At 40.9% G+C, this 15465-nt stretch overlaps 1 protein-coding gene across 1 annotated transcript; it reads left to right on the top strand.

The window, feature by feature from the left end:
* The first annotated feature begins 306 nt into the window (after positions 1–306).
* LCE6A (late cornified envelope 6A) lies at positions 307–15117 on the top strand. Its single transcript, XM_047082278.1, is given in 2 exon segments — positions 307–559; positions 15092–15117. Coding segments are annotated over 2 exon segments (279 nt in total).
* Positions 15118–15465: the final 348 nt, after the last annotated feature.

Genomic DNA, 15465 nt, shown 5'->3' with positions numbered 1-15465 from the left:
CTTCACACTTGAACATGGTGGACACTGGCCTGGGAAAGTGGGTGGTCTGCTCAACTCAGCTGCATTTTGTTTAAGAAGAATAAGTTATTAGCTTGGTTGTTGGTGAGTGGGTCCCCTGAGGGTTCCCACCATGGCTCACTCCCCCAATTTACCCTCTCAGACCCATTTCTGTCCTTCCTGGGATGGATTTCAGAAGGTTGTAAATGCCAGCTTCATTCTGACAGTCCCAGCCCATGGAGAAAGAATCAAGGCCCTGACCTAATCCAATGCTCTTTTTCCTTCCAGCTTCCACTCACTAGCCCACTGATGTCACAGCAGAAGCAGCAATCTTGGGAGCCCCCTATTGCTCCCAAATGTACCCCTCCCCAGTGCCCAAACCCCTCCCTCCCTGCCTACTCTGCTCCTTTCTGTGACCTCCGTCCAGGAGTCCAGGTCAGTGATTCCAGTTCCCAGAAGCCAGGAGATCAGAGTCTGGGACACTCTCAGAGGGCTCGCTGCAAGAAACCCTGCTGCCTCAGTGGTGCCACAGTCTACCACATCAAAGAGGAGGAGTGCTAAGGTGACCGGCCCGAAGGAGAGGGACACAGGTACAGTTTCTCTCTCCCTACCCAGGTTTCTGCTTTTATTCCGCTGGGAAGCTCAGGGTCCCCCCTTCTCATTTGCACTGGGAAACACTTCTTGGCCCCTATAAGCTGCACTCCTGCTCCTGTCTTCCACCCACTCCTTCATCTCAGCAACAACTTGGAGTTGAAGCTATGGCTGCTATGAACCCCTGAGATCCTTTGTAAGGGCTGAGGTGGAGGCTGCACCTTCTTCTTTCCTCCCAAGATGCTGACTGTTTCAAGATGCTGGTGATTCAAAGACACATGGTTTGAGATTTCTGTCTCTGTATCCTCATAGCTGTCAACCCATGTTGTTGCATAATCCTTGCACTGACAGCTTCAGTGTGGTAAGCATATGTTGAGCACCTACTCTATACTGTGCTCTGTGTTCCTCAATGTAATAGGAGATTTGTTCCTGTTCTAGAAAAGCTTACAATCTAGTGCGAGAAGCAATGTACGTTGTAGATTGAAATATGTATAATAAATATAATTTTAAGGTGATTGACATACTTCTTTTTTTCTCACTTTGTATGAACTCAAAGGAGGAAGAGAGTACAAAAAGTCAAGGACAGAAGGGAGAGACTCATCCTGACGGTGCAGATCAAAAGTGGTTTCCTGGGTCTTGGAAAGAGAAATCTAAAGCAGAGCATGCTGCTTGAGGGAGAACAGGCCTCTGGGGTAGTTGTTTTCAACAAGGCTTTTAAAGACAAGCAGACTTTGGTGCTGGGTGTGGAACGAGGGGAAGAACTTTCCAGGTGGAAATGGTCCTTCCACATACAAGTGGGGTACTTGCCAATGACATGGACTTCAACTTGGCTGGACTTCCAGGTGTGAGATGATCATATGAAACAACTCATAAGCCAGGTATGAAACCCCAGGTCCCAAAGGACTGTACCTTAGAAGACAGTCTGGGCCCATGCCTAGGGTCTGTTGCCCCAGGGTAGGGCAGACTTGAAATAAAGTAGAGGTACCTGGGGGCCTTGAGGCTTGAGGCTCAATGTAGTTGCATATCAGTGTAAGTTCCAGGTGATAATTTTTAGCTGATTCCCATTTTCCTGGGGGAAACTGAAAATATGTTTTTAACTAAGTACCCAGCCCAATGAATTCTATTGCTTAGTCTCAGGGCAGAGTGTCAGCTTGTCTATGATTCCCAAAACACAAGATGCCAATTTTGAAACCTTAGCAATCCTCCTGACTGCTGTGACCTGATTTTGCCTCTGCTAGCATATATCTCACTATATAGGTATATAGATAGAGCATAATTGTATATAATTATAATTTTGAATGTGTAATTTTTCTCTCTAAAAAAATGATGCATACCCATATAAAGATGTATTAATGTAGATAAGCATAAGGAAGATGATTAAGACCAATCAAAAATCTTACTGCCTAAAAATAACTCCTGCTAATAATTTCAGGATCTATTTCCAAATTTTCTAAAGAAAGTCACAAAATGGGATAATTTCAGAATACTTTATAACCTGATCTTTTAATTAATAGTACAATTGTCAATATTCTTCTGTGCTAATAAATATTGATCAACACTATTATAGTCCATTATATGAATGCATCATAATTTGTGTAACGAGTTCCCTGATTCGGGGGACTTAATGTTGCTTCCATGTTTTGCCATAAACAATAATAAAATAAACATTCTCATTGGTGATTATTCTTAGTAATTTTCCTAAGATAAATCTTTAGAGTTGGAATTTTAAAATTGTCAAAGACTATGAAGTTTTTTTTCAGACTCTCCAGAAAGATTGCATGTTAGAGGCAATTAAAATGCCTCCATTTAAGAAAATCATTTTGGGGAAAGAGACTTATTTTGTTCAAGAGCAAGAGTGGGGGTGCCTGGGTGGCTCAGTCAGTCAAGCTTCTGACTTTGGCTCAGGTCATGATCTCATGGTTCATGAGTTTGAGCCCCGTGTCAGGCTCTGTGCTGGCAGCTTGGAGCTTGCAGCCTGGAGCCTGCTTCAGATTATGTGTCTTCACCTCTCTCTGCCCCTCCCATGATCATGCTCTGTCTCTGTGTCTCAATAATAAATAAATGTTAAATTTTTTTTTTAAACAGAGCAAGAGTGAGTACTATGTTAAAAAATTACTATAGCTAAAGGAAAGATCCACTTTGTGGGGAAATAAAAATATACTTTCTGAGGAACTTACCAAGTATCTACCTATTGTAGATTTTTTTTAAATCTGTACTTTAAAAAAAAAAAAGATTAGATGCCTTCTCTTTTTGAAGTGAAAAAGCATGCTATTTATTGTATAAAGCAGTGTCTTATGAATTTTGATATACCATTGGTTGCACTTCCATATTTGGCTGATAAGTTTTAAATATCCTTGATTTTAGATGTTCAGTTATGTTTGTGTGAGAGAATTCTGTGTGGAAAAATCTCATTTTTACCTAAGAAAAAAAGCAAAATGTCAACATTTGGTTGATTGTGTAATATCTAAGAATCTCTTTTCTTCTATTTTTATTTTTGTTCTATACAAAGGTGGACACTCACCAAACAACAATTAAAAAAAAAGTTTTGACTGAAACAAATTTTCTTTGACAAGAGTACTAGTTAATATTTGGTCTCCTCAATTCTCCAGTCAGGACTTGGATTCCCCTTGGTAACTGTTCAACTTATATATTATTGCATACTACAGTGTCCAGTCTGCATCAAATTGATTTTGAAATTCCTACCTTGAAAAAAATCTACTAATTTGATCATTATTTTTCTTCATAAAGGTCTGCATTTGGCATCTTTGCATTTTCTAAATATGTCTGTACATCAAAAACGTTAATATTGTTAATTTTTTTTTGGTGTGGATTCAGTAAGGTTTCATTTTAATATTGTACATTTACATTTTTTCTATAATAAATAATTAAAATGTAGACTTCACATTTTGTGCAAAACATCTTATATCCAAAATCTTATATTTATAGGGATATCCAAAACAGTTAAGTGGTACAACCACTTTTCTTTTGACTCTAACTACACACTTTTAATGAATGTTAAATAGTTACACATTTTCAACATTTTTTAATTAGGTAATTTTATTTTGACAGAGTATTTGATATTTAATATGTTCTTTTGTCTAATTTTTAAAAATTGTTACCGCAGTATTGCATGGGCTAAGTGAAAAACATGTAAATTTTTTAAGAAAGCGAGCTGTGATGTTTTAAAGAGTTCCTGGAGGGACTTTGAAAGACCCCTGGGTGAGCCATTCAACAGGGCTCTGTCCTCTTCCAACCAGTAGTCATAGCAGCCTTCCAGAAGGGACATTTTCACTTGGGAACTGAACTGAACCCAGTGGCCTCAGGTCAGGTCAGCCCTGCCTCAGAGTGCCCGGCTCCCTGTGGTCTCCATTTGCGATAGATGTTCTCTCACCAGCCTGGCCCCTTGGTCACCTCTAGGGAGGCTAGCCTAGCTTATGCCATGGGTCCAGTGTGTTTTCAGCAGCTTACTTTACAACGTCTGGTGGACTATACTTTGTTACTACATACCATGTGTTCCATGATATAACGCAAATAGTAATAAAAAGTCATTGCTTTATTTTTTCCTGTAAAGCTGTCACAAATAAAATATGAAAACAAAATCATCCTAAGCCAAAAGAAGCTATGTTGTGCTGATGTGATCTCTTATTTAATGGGAAGTCAGGAAATGTTGCCTCAGCTTGGCAGGTGAAGAAACTGGGTTTGAGTTATAGTATTTAAAGTTATAGCGGTAAGCCAATAGGAGCATGAAAAATAAAACATGTCTAAATAAAAGGGAGGGTGGGATGGGATGGTGAACGTGGTCCATTGTGCTTCATTGGGGAAGTGAATAGATATGTCTAGAAGGAGACAAAGAAATAAATGCATACGCTGATTATTTAGAATGAGACATTTCTTTTCATATTACAACCTATTGGATTACCTGATTTTTAATTTGCATGTAAATGAATTACTTTATTTTAAAAACAAATGAAATCACATCCCATTTTTACACACATCTGTGTGAATCTGAGGCCAAACCTTCCTTAACAGAACAAGTACATGTTCAGACCCCAGTCAAATGAAACCCATTTCAAATCTTTGAAAACCCTGTGATCTTATGCAAGTTTCTGTGCCTTTCTAGGCCTCAGTTTTCTCATCTAAAAATTAGGTGGGGTGCTTTGGTGGCTCAGTTGGTTGAGTGTCTGACTTTGGCTCAGGTCATGATCTCATGGTTCATAGGTTCAAGCCCCAAGTCGGGCTCTGTGCTGACAGATCAGAGCCTGGAGCCTGCTTCGGATTCTGTGTCTCCTCTGCTCACACTCTCTCTGTCAAAAATAAATAAACATCAAAATAAAATTTTTAAAATTAGGTAAAATAATAGTAGCCTCATGAGGCTGTGGAGGGGATTATATATGATGTCATAGGTAACATTTTGACATATTTAGCTCAATAAATATTAGTTGTAACATATTTGGCATGCACTTAATTTTTTAATAGGTTTTTTATTTAGAATAGTTATAGATTTACAGGAAAGTTGCAAAGATAGTATAGAGAATTTCCCATGTTTACTGCATGTGGTTTACTCTGTGGTTCAGATCTTACATTAGCATGGTATGTTTGTTACAATTAAAGAATTAATATTAAGATATTGTTTTTTATTTAAAAATTTAAAAAATTTTTAATGTTTATTTACTTTTGAGAGAGACAGAGAGATCATAAGTGGGGGAGGGGGGGCAGAGAGAGAGAGGGAGACACAGAATATGAAGTAGGCTCCAGGCTCTGAGCTGTCAGCACAGAGCCCAACTTGGGGCTTTAACCTATGAGCAGTGAGATAATGACCTGAGCCAGAGTCGAATGCTCAATCAACTGAGCCACCCGGGTGCCCCTGTATTATTATCAACTAAAGTCCATATCCATACTCTATTCAGGTTTCCTTAATTTTTACTAAATGTCATTGTTGCGTTCCTGGATTCCATTTAGGGCACCACATTACATTCAGTTGTCTTGTCTCCTTAGGGTCCTCTTGACTGTGATAGATGCTTAGACTACTTATTTTTGATGACCTTGAGAGTTTTGAGGTGTGCTAGTTATGTATTTTGTAGAATGTCTCTCAACTGGGATTTGTGTGGTGTGTTTTTCTAGTGCTTAGAATGGGATTATGGATTTGGGGGGAGGAAAATCACAGGAATAAAGCCATTCTCATCCTATTATATCAAGGGTACATGCTATCAACATGACCTCACTGTTGACACTGATTCTCACCATCTGTCTATGGCAGTGTTTGCAGGTTTTCCATGTAAAGGTCCTCTTTTTCTTTCCCTTTCCATGCTCTTCTCTTTGTAAGGAAGTCACTAAGTGTAGCCCATTCAAAGAGTTAGGGAGTTACACTCTACCTCCTTGAAGGGACAGTATCTATAAATTATTTGGAATTTTTCTGTAAGATTTGTCTGTTCATATTTCTCTCTCTCTCTCTCTCTCTTTCTCTCTCTCTTTCTAACATCATTTATTAATATCAGTATTGACTCATGGATATTGGATAACTATATTATATTTTGGGTTGTAATCCAATGCCATGCTTTCTATTTTGTTGTTCATAACCTTCCAGCTTTGGGACCTCTCTCAGTCAGCTCCTGTGTCCTTTTTTTAAAGCACATCCTTACTGTAGGGCACTATGTATCATATGCTTCAGGCTCACTTTGTATAATCTCTGACCCAGACCTAGATTCAGCTATTTTTATTACGACCCCTGGTTTCTTTTATTGGGAAATTGATTGTAAACCAAGATCTGAGAGCTGGTTTATTCCTTACTACTGGGGTGTCATCACTTCTCAGTACTTGGAAATATATGTGCGTATAGTAACCAGCATCTACACACATACCTATAATTATTTTAGTCATAATCCCTCTGTATCTATATTAAGCTAAACATGAGTTCATAATGTCTACATTAATTCAGTGTCCCATGGTTTATTCTAGACTTTGTAAAAGGAGATTTCAAAATGGAGAAAGCAAGCCTAGCTAGGAGGCCAAAGGAGAGAAATTTATGTGCATCCTTATGGGAGAAACTAAATTTTTGCCAGCTGTGAAAAGTTAAGCTCAGCCTGAACTTAACTCCCTCCTCACTATGGCCCCTGAATTGTTTGCATTCTTCATTTGGGAAGGAGCCAATGTGATTTGACAAGTTTCATTCCCTCATTTGCATATTAATCCAACCAATCCCAGTTAACCTGGTTTGTTTGTTTGTTTGTTTAATGTTTATTTATTTTTTGAGAGAGAGAGAGACAGAGTGCAAGCAGCATAGGGGAAGAGAGAGAGGGAGTCACAGAATCCAAAGCAGGCTCCAGGCTCTGAACTGTCAGCACAGAGCTCTGTGCAGGGCTCGAACTCAAGAACTGAGAGATCATGACCTGACCTGGAGTCAGATGCCTAACTGACTGAGCCACCCAGGTACCCTGAAGTTAACCTGTTTTAAACCCCTGTTTTGCATGGAGGACCTAAATGATAGTTGTACTCATGACCCTTTTCCTTTACGCCTCTCCCTGGCAGCCTCTTAGTTTTTCTCACAAGTCAGGTTTTTACCTGAATCTGTCTCTGGAATTGCAATTCTAGTTGCCCAAATAAATACCTATTTGTTTAAATTTTCAGTGACTTCTTTCTTGGCCAACATCTCTTTCTTTCTTATCTACAACCTCTCACTTGAACAGTGAGAAATCTAGTTCCTTCCATCTGCACACATTCACATATTTGTTCAATCCCAGTATGCAGATATGAGGTCCTCTACTGTGAAAACAAAATTGTGGAATGCGTTGGAGTCAGTGCATGCTAAATGAGCAATTTTTTCTTTCCTCTAGAGGCTATAAAGACTATTGATTAAAAAGGAAAGAATGAGTGAGCCAGCATCCTTGAGGCTGGGTAAGGATGGGTCAAGGGAAAGACAGGGCATCATGAGGATCAAGGGACTGAATTGAAATGGACAGTCTTTCATGAGGACCTTCACCCACCAGAGATCATCTCCTAAACAGAGGCTCTGCTTGGTTTCCTCCTTCCACCATCCCACCCTAGCAGACCCTCTTCCTACATGGTTTTGGCACAAAAGGTGAGATCAATGGATACCCATGTAGGACTGTGGGCAGGAGAAAGCCTCACTCCATACCCAGGAACATGTTAGAACCAGTTTGGATTCTTCCTATGAACCAGAGCAGGAGAGGGCATAGCATCTTTGTCATAAAACTACAAGTGGAAAATCAGAAAGCAATGGGAAATAGACTGTGAGTTGAGAAAAGAGCACAAATATTCAATCTGTGACCTACACAGTTATTATACCTCAGACTAATGATTAGTTCTGAGCTTCCTGAAAGATAAAATATACAGAGACAAATGGTCTAATATATATAGACTTCAAGGGAATTATTGCCCTCCTAACAGTGGAATCTAAAGGAATTTTTTTGCAGTGATCAGCGATATACTTAACGACATTCCTAGAACACAATCACAGATGAAAATGACAAAGCACTATTGTTTTGTCTCCCACTGAAAAAGGCATGTTGTATTAAAATCAAATGCTGCTTATGCAATGGCAGAGACGGCCAATGAAGAAAAAGCAGATGCCTGAAAGCAGAAGATCTCTCAGGTCTATTTAGAGCTTTGTTCACGAGGGATGGAATTGACCCATCCTTGAAATGTGGCCAACAAAATATCTCCATTCTTCATTCTGGTGTGAGATATGCTTGACTTAAGATAAAGGGGCATAAATACATGACTTTCTGCTTCATTCACCCCCTGCTTGTGTTATCTACCACGTGACAAGTACAGGACCCCTTCCCCACCTCTCTCTCACACACACACACACATGCACACACACACACACATCTCTCTCACACACATATCTCTCTCTGCCTCACATACACACACACACGTCTCTCTAACACACACGTGCACACATGTCTCTCACATACATTTGCACACATATGTCTCTCACACACACACATCTCTAACACACACACATCTGTCTCTCACGCACACAAACGTCTCTCTCTCACATACATACACACACATGCCTCTCACACACACCTTTCTCTGTCTCACATACACATGCTCACACGTCTCTCTCACACACACACGCACACACACACATCTGTCTCACATACACACACTTCTCTCTCTCACATACACACACACACGTCTCTCTCTGTCTCACATACACACACATGCCTCTCTCTAACACACACATGCACACACATGTCTTTCTCACATACACACACACATCTCTCTAACACACACTCACACACGTCTCTGTCTCACATACACACACACATCTCTCTCTTACACACACATGCACACACACACGTCTCTCTTACACACACCTCTCTCTCACACACACACACATATGTCTCTCTCTCTCTCACATGCACACAATACACACACACGTTAACTTCCATACTTCTCTCTAGTTCGCACTTGCCATCCTCCTCCCTGGAGCTTCAGCATGCCCTTCCTACGTGCGCCTATAGTTGTCTCCATTGTTCTCCTTCTGATTGAAGGTCCTAGAAATTCTACTTTTCTCTCTGACAGGTCCTTTCTGTCCTGTTTCTTTTTTTTAATTTTCAATGTATGAAGTTTATTGTCAAATTGGTTTCCATACAACACCCAGTGCTCATCCCAAAAGGTGCCCTCCTCAATACCCTTCACCCACCCACCCCCAACCCATCAACCCTCAGTTTGTTCTCAGTTTTTAAGAGTCTCTTATGCTTTGGCTTTCTCCCTCTCTAACCTCTTTTTCTTCCTTCCCCTCCCCCATGGGTTTCTGTTAAGTTTCTCAGGATCCACATAAGAGTGAAAACATATGGTATCTGTCTTTCTCTGTATGGCTCATTTCACTTAGCATCACACTCTCCAGTTCCATCCATGTTGCTACAAAGGGCCATGTTTCGTTCTTTCTCATTACCACATAGTACTCCATTGTGTATATAACCACAATTTCTTTATCCATTCATCAGTTGATGGACATTTAGGCTCTTTCCATAATTTGGCTATTGTTGAGAGTGCTGCTATAAACATTGGGGTACAAGTGCCCCTATGCATCAGTACTCCTGTATCCCTTGGGTAAATTCCTAGCAGTGCTATTGCTGGGTCATAGGGTAGATCTATTTTTAATTTTCTGAGGAACCTCCACACTGTTTTCCAGAGTGGCTGCACCAATTTGCATTCCCACCAACAGTGCAAGAGGGTTCCCATTTCTCCACATCCTCTCCAGCATCTATAGTCTCCCGATTTGCTCATTTTGGCCACTCTGACTGGTGTGAGGTGATATCTGAGTGTGGTTTTGATTTGTATTTCCCTGATGAGGAGCGAGGCTGAACATCTTTTCATGTGCCTGTTGGCCATCCGGATGTCTTCTTTAGACAAGTGTGTATTCATGTTTTCTGCCCATTTCTTCACTGGGTTTTTGTTTTTCGGGTGTGGAGTTTGGTGAGTTCTTTATAGATTTTGGATACTAGCCCTTTGCCTGATATGTCATTTACAAATATCTTTTCCCATTCCGTTGGTTGCCTTTTAGTTTTGTTGGTTGTTTCCTTTGCTGTGCAGAAGCTTTTTATCTTCATAAGGTCCCAGTAGTTCATTTTTGCTTTTAATTCCCTTGCCTTTGGGGATGTGTCAAGTAAGAGATTGCTACGGCTGAGGTCAGAGAGGTCTTTTCCTGCTTTCTCCTCTAGGGTTTTGATGGTTTCCTGTCTCACATTCAGGTCCTTCATCCATTTTGAGTTTATTTTTGTGAATGGTGTGAGAAAGTGGTCTAGTTTCAATCTTCTGCATGTTGCTGTCCAATTCTCCCAGCACCATTTGTTAAAGAGACTGTCTTTTTTCCATTGAATATTCTTTCCTGCTTTGTCAAAGATTAGTTGGCCATGCATATGTGGGTCTAGTTCTGGGGTTTCTATTCTATTCCATTGGTCTATGTGTCTGTTTTTGTGCCAATACCATGCTGTCTTGATGATGACAGCTTTGTAGTAGAAGCTAAAGTCTGGGATTGTGATGCCTCCTGCTTTGGTCTTCTTCTTCAAAATTACTTTGGCTATTCGGGGCCTTTTGTGGTTCCATATGAATTTTAGGGTTGCTTGTTCTAGTTTTGAGAAGAATGCTGGTGCAATTTTGATTGGGATTGCATTGGATGCGTAGATGGCTTTGGGTAGTATTGATATTTTGACAATATTTATTCTTCCAATCCATGAGCACGGAATGTTTTTCCATTTCTTTATATCTTCTTCAATTACCTTCATAAACTTTCTATAGTTTTCACCACACAGATCTTTTACATCTTTGGTTAGATTTATTCCTAGGTATTTTATGCTTCTTTGTGCAATTGTGAATGGGATCAGTTTCTTTATTTGTCTTTCTGTTGCTTCATTGTTAGTGTATAAGAATGCAACTGATTTGTGTACATTGATTTTGTATCCTGCAATTTTGCTAAATTCATGTATCAGTTCTAGCAGACTTTTGGTGGAGTCTATCGGATTTTCCATGTATAATATGATGTCATCTGCAAAAAGTGAAAGCTTTACTTCATCTTTGCCAATTTTGATGCCTTTGATTTCCTTTTGTTGTCTGATTGCTGATGCTAGCACTTCCAACACTATGTGAAACAACAGCGGTGAGAGTGGACATCCCTGTCGTGTTCCCGATCTCAGGGAAAAAGCTCTCAGTTTTTCCCCATTGAGGATGATGTTAGCTGTGGGCTTTTCATAAATGGCTTTTATGATCTTTAAGTATGTTCCTTCTATCCCGACTTTCTCGAGGGTTTTTATTAAGAAACGGTGGTGAATTTTGTCAAAGGCCTTTTCTGCATCGATTGACAGGATCATATGGTTCTTATCTTTTCTTTTATTAATGTGATGTATCACGTTGATTGATTTGTGAATGTTGAACAAGCCCTGCATCCCAGGAATGAATCCCACTTGATCATGGGGAATAATTCTTTTTGTATTCTGTTGAATTCGGTTTTCTAGTATCTTAATGAGAATTTTTGCATCCATATTCATCAGAGATATTGGCCTGTAGTTCTCTTTTTTACTGGGTCTCTCTCTGGTTTAGGAATCAAAGTAATACTGGCTTCATAGAATGAGTCTGGAAGTTTTCCTTCCCTTTCTATGTTTTGGAATAGCTTGAGAAGGGTCGGTATTATCTCTGCTTTAAACGTCTGGTAGAACTCCCCTGGGAAGCCATCTGGTCCTGGACTCTTATTTGTTGGGAGATTTTTGATGACTGATTCAATTTCTTCGCTGGTTATGGGTCTGTTCAAGCTCTCTATTTCCTCCTGATTGAGTTTTGGAAGCGTGTGGGTACTTAGGAATTTGTCCATTTCTTCCAGGTTGCCCAGATTGTTGGCATGTAATTCTTCATAGTATTCCTTGATAATTGCTTGTATCTCTGAGGGATTGGTTGTAATAATTCCATTTTCATTCATGATTTTATCTATTTGGGTCATCTCCATTTTCTTTTTGAGAAGCCTGGCTAGAGGTTTATCAATTTTGTTTACTTTTTCAAAAAACCAACTCTTGGTTTCGTTGATCTGTTCTACAGTTTTTTTAGATGCTATACTGTTTATTTCTGCTCTGATCTTTATTATTTCTCTTCTTCTGCTGAGTTTAGGCTGTCTTTGCTGTTCTGCTTCTATTTCCTTTAGGTGTGTTGTTAGATTTGTATTTGGGATTTTTCTTGTTTCTTGAGTTAGGCCTGGATTGCAATATATTTTCTTCTCAGGACTGCCTTCACTGCAACCCAAAGCGTCTGGATTGTTGTATTTTCATTTTCATTTGTTTCCATATAGTTCTTAATTTCTTCTCGAATTGCCTGGTTGACCCATTCATTCTTTAGTAGGGTGTTCTTTAACCTCCATGCTTTTGGAGGTTTTCCAGACTTTTCCTGTGGTTGATTTCAAGCTTCATACCATTGTGGTCTGAAAGTATGCATGGTATGATCTCAATTCTTGTATACTTATGAAGGGCTGTTTTGTGACCCAGTATGTGATCTGTCTTGGAGAATGTTCCATGTGCACTTGAGAAGAAAGTATATTCTGTTGCTTTGGGATGCAGAGTTCTAAATATATCTGTCAAGTCCATCTGATCCAATGTATCATTCAGGGCCCTTGTTTCTTTATTGACCATGTGTCTAGATGATCTATCCATTGCTGTGAGTGGGGTGTTAAAGTCCCCTGCAATTACCACATTCTTATCAATAAGGTTGCTTATGTTTGTGAGTAATTGTTTTATATATTTGGGGGCTCCTGTATTCGGCTCTTAGACATTCATAATTGTTAGTTCTTCTTGATGGATAGACCCTGTAATTATTATATAATGCCCTTCTTCATCTCTTGTTACAGCCTTTAATTTGAAGTCTAGTTTGTCTGATATAAGTATGGCTACTCCAGCTTTCTTTTGACTTCCAGTAGCATGATAGATAGTTCTCCATCCCCTCACTTTCAATCTAAAGGTGTCCTCAGGTCTAAAATGAGTCTCTTGTAGACAGCAAATAGATGGGTCTTGTTTTTTTTATCCATTCTGATACCCTATGTCTTTTGGTTGGCACATTTAGTCTATTTACATTCAGTGTTATTATAGAAAGATATGAGTTTAGAGTCATTGTGATGTCTGTAGGTTTCATGCTTGTAGCGATGTCTCTGGCACTTTGTCTCACAGGATCCCCCTTAGGATCTCTTGTAGGGCTGGTTTAGTGGTGACGAATTCCTTCAGTTTTTGTTTGGGGGGACCTTTATCTCTCCTTCTATTCTAAATGACAGACTTGCTGGATAAAGGATTCTCGGCTGCATATTTTTTCTGTTCATCATATTGAAGATCTCCTGCCATTCCTTTCTGTAGAGTTTCAGTAGAGAGATCAGTCACGAGTCTTATAGGTCCCCCTTTATATGGTAGAGCACATTTATCCCTAGCTGCTTTCAGAATTTTCTCTTTATCCTTATATTTTCCAGTTTCACTATGATATGTCATGCAGAAGATCGATTCAATTTATGTCTGAAGGAAGTTCTCTGGGCCTCTTGGATTTCAATGCCTTTTTCCTTCCCCAGATCAGGGAAGTTCTCAGCTATTATTTCTTCAAGTATGCCTTCAGCACCTTTTCCCTCTCTCTTCCTCCTCTGGAATACCAATTATACGTAGATTATTTCTCTGTAGTGCATCACTCAGTTCTCTAATTTTCCCCTCATACTCCTGGATTTTTTTATCTCTCTTTTTCTCAGCTTCTTCTTTTTCCATAATTTTATCTTCCTGTTCACCTATTCTCTCCTCTGCCTCTTTAATCCGAGCTGTGGTCATCTCCATTTTATCTTGCAGCTCGTTAATAGCATTTTTTAGCTCTTCCTGGCGGTTCCTTAGTCCCTTGATCTCTGTAGCAAGAGATTCTCTGCTGTCCTTTATAGTGTTTTCAAGCCCAGCGATTCATTTTATGACTATTATTCTAAATTCACTTTCTGTTATGTTGTTTAAATCATTTTTGATCAGTTCGTTAGCTGTTTTTATTTCCTGGACGTTTTTCTGAGGGGAATTCTTCCGTTTGGTCATTTTGGATAGTCCCTGGAGTGGTGCGGGACTGTGGGGCACTTCCCCTGTGCTGTCTTGAATAACTTGTGTTGGTGGGCGGGGTGCAGTCAGACCTGATGTCTGCCCCCAGCCCACTGCTGGGGCCACAGTCAGACTGGTGTGTGCCTTTTCTTCCCCTCTCCTAGGGGCGGGATTCACTGTGGGGTGGCATGGCCCATCTGGGCTACTTGCACACTGCCAGGCTTGTGGTGCTGGGGATCTGGCGTATTAGCTGGGGTGGATCGGCAAGGTGCACAGGGGCAGGAGGGGTAGGCTCAGCTCACTTTTCTTTCAGAGATCTGCTTCCGGAGGGGTGCTGTGGCACTGGGAGGGAGTCAGACCCGCCACTGGAGGGATGGATCCGCAGAAGCACAGCGTTGGGTGTTTGCGTGGTGCAAGCAAGTTCCCTGGCAGGAACTGGTTCCCTTTGGGATTTTGGCTGGGGGATGGGCGAGGGAGATGGCGCAGGAGACCGCCTTTGTTCCCCGCCAAGCTGAGCTCTGTCGTCTGGGGCTCAACAACTCTCCCTCCGTTGTCCTCCAACCCTCCCGTTTTCCAAGCAGAGCTGTTCACTTATAATCTTCCAGATGTCAAGTCCCGTTTGCTGTCGGAACACACTCCATCCGTCCCTCCGCTTTTGCAAGCCAGACTCAGCGGCTCTGCTTGGCCGGCGGGCCACCCCTCCGCCCCGGCTCCCTCCCGCCAGTCCATGGAGTGCACACCGCCTCTCCGCCCTTCCTACCCTCTTCCGTGGGCCTCTCATCTGCGCTTGGCTCCGGAGACTCCGTTCTGCTAGTCTTCTGGTGGTTTTCTGGGTTATTTAGGCAGGTGTAGGTGGAATCTAAGTCATCAGCAGGACGCGCGGTGAGCCCAACGTCCTCTTACGCTGCCATCTTCCCAGGATCCTCCTTTCTGTCCTGTTTCTATTGCCACAGGACTAGCAGTGAATGCCACACCCTAAGTCCCATGCAGACTCAGCCCCTGTCTGAACCAAGCCCTAGCCCTACTGTGTCTTTAGTGCCTACTTAGTTTGATCTCATAGCTTTCAGATGAGTGAATTGTAGGGAACTTTCCTGATTATAGCTTCATATAATAACCCCGATATATGAAAACCATTTCCCAAATATTTGACTCTAATTCACCTTGAATTCTTGTCTGATCCATTTCAGTATCCGTTGTCATAGCTACAGCCCCAACCCATGCATGCCCCATGAGATTTCTATAGGAGGTGGTGGTGGTCCTGGGGGTAGGGTGGAAAGAGGATAGTGAAACCAGCTTGTCTGGGTCTTGACAAATTCTCTTGGCATTT

The sequence above is a fragment of the Lynx rufus genome, unplaced genomic scaffold (assembly GCF_022079265.1).
Source record: "Lynx rufus isolate CCGP_SWC_20201006 ecotype Redwood Valley unplaced genomic scaffold, mLynRuf1.p SCAF_2, whole genome shotgun sequence".
In the NCBI taxonomy this organism is placed as follows: domain Eukaryota; kingdom Metazoa; phylum Chordata; class Mammalia; order Carnivora; family Felidae; genus Lynx; species Lynx rufus.
Note: the sequence above shows the minus strand (reverse complement) of the source record. Positions and strands in the feature narration are given on the sequence as shown.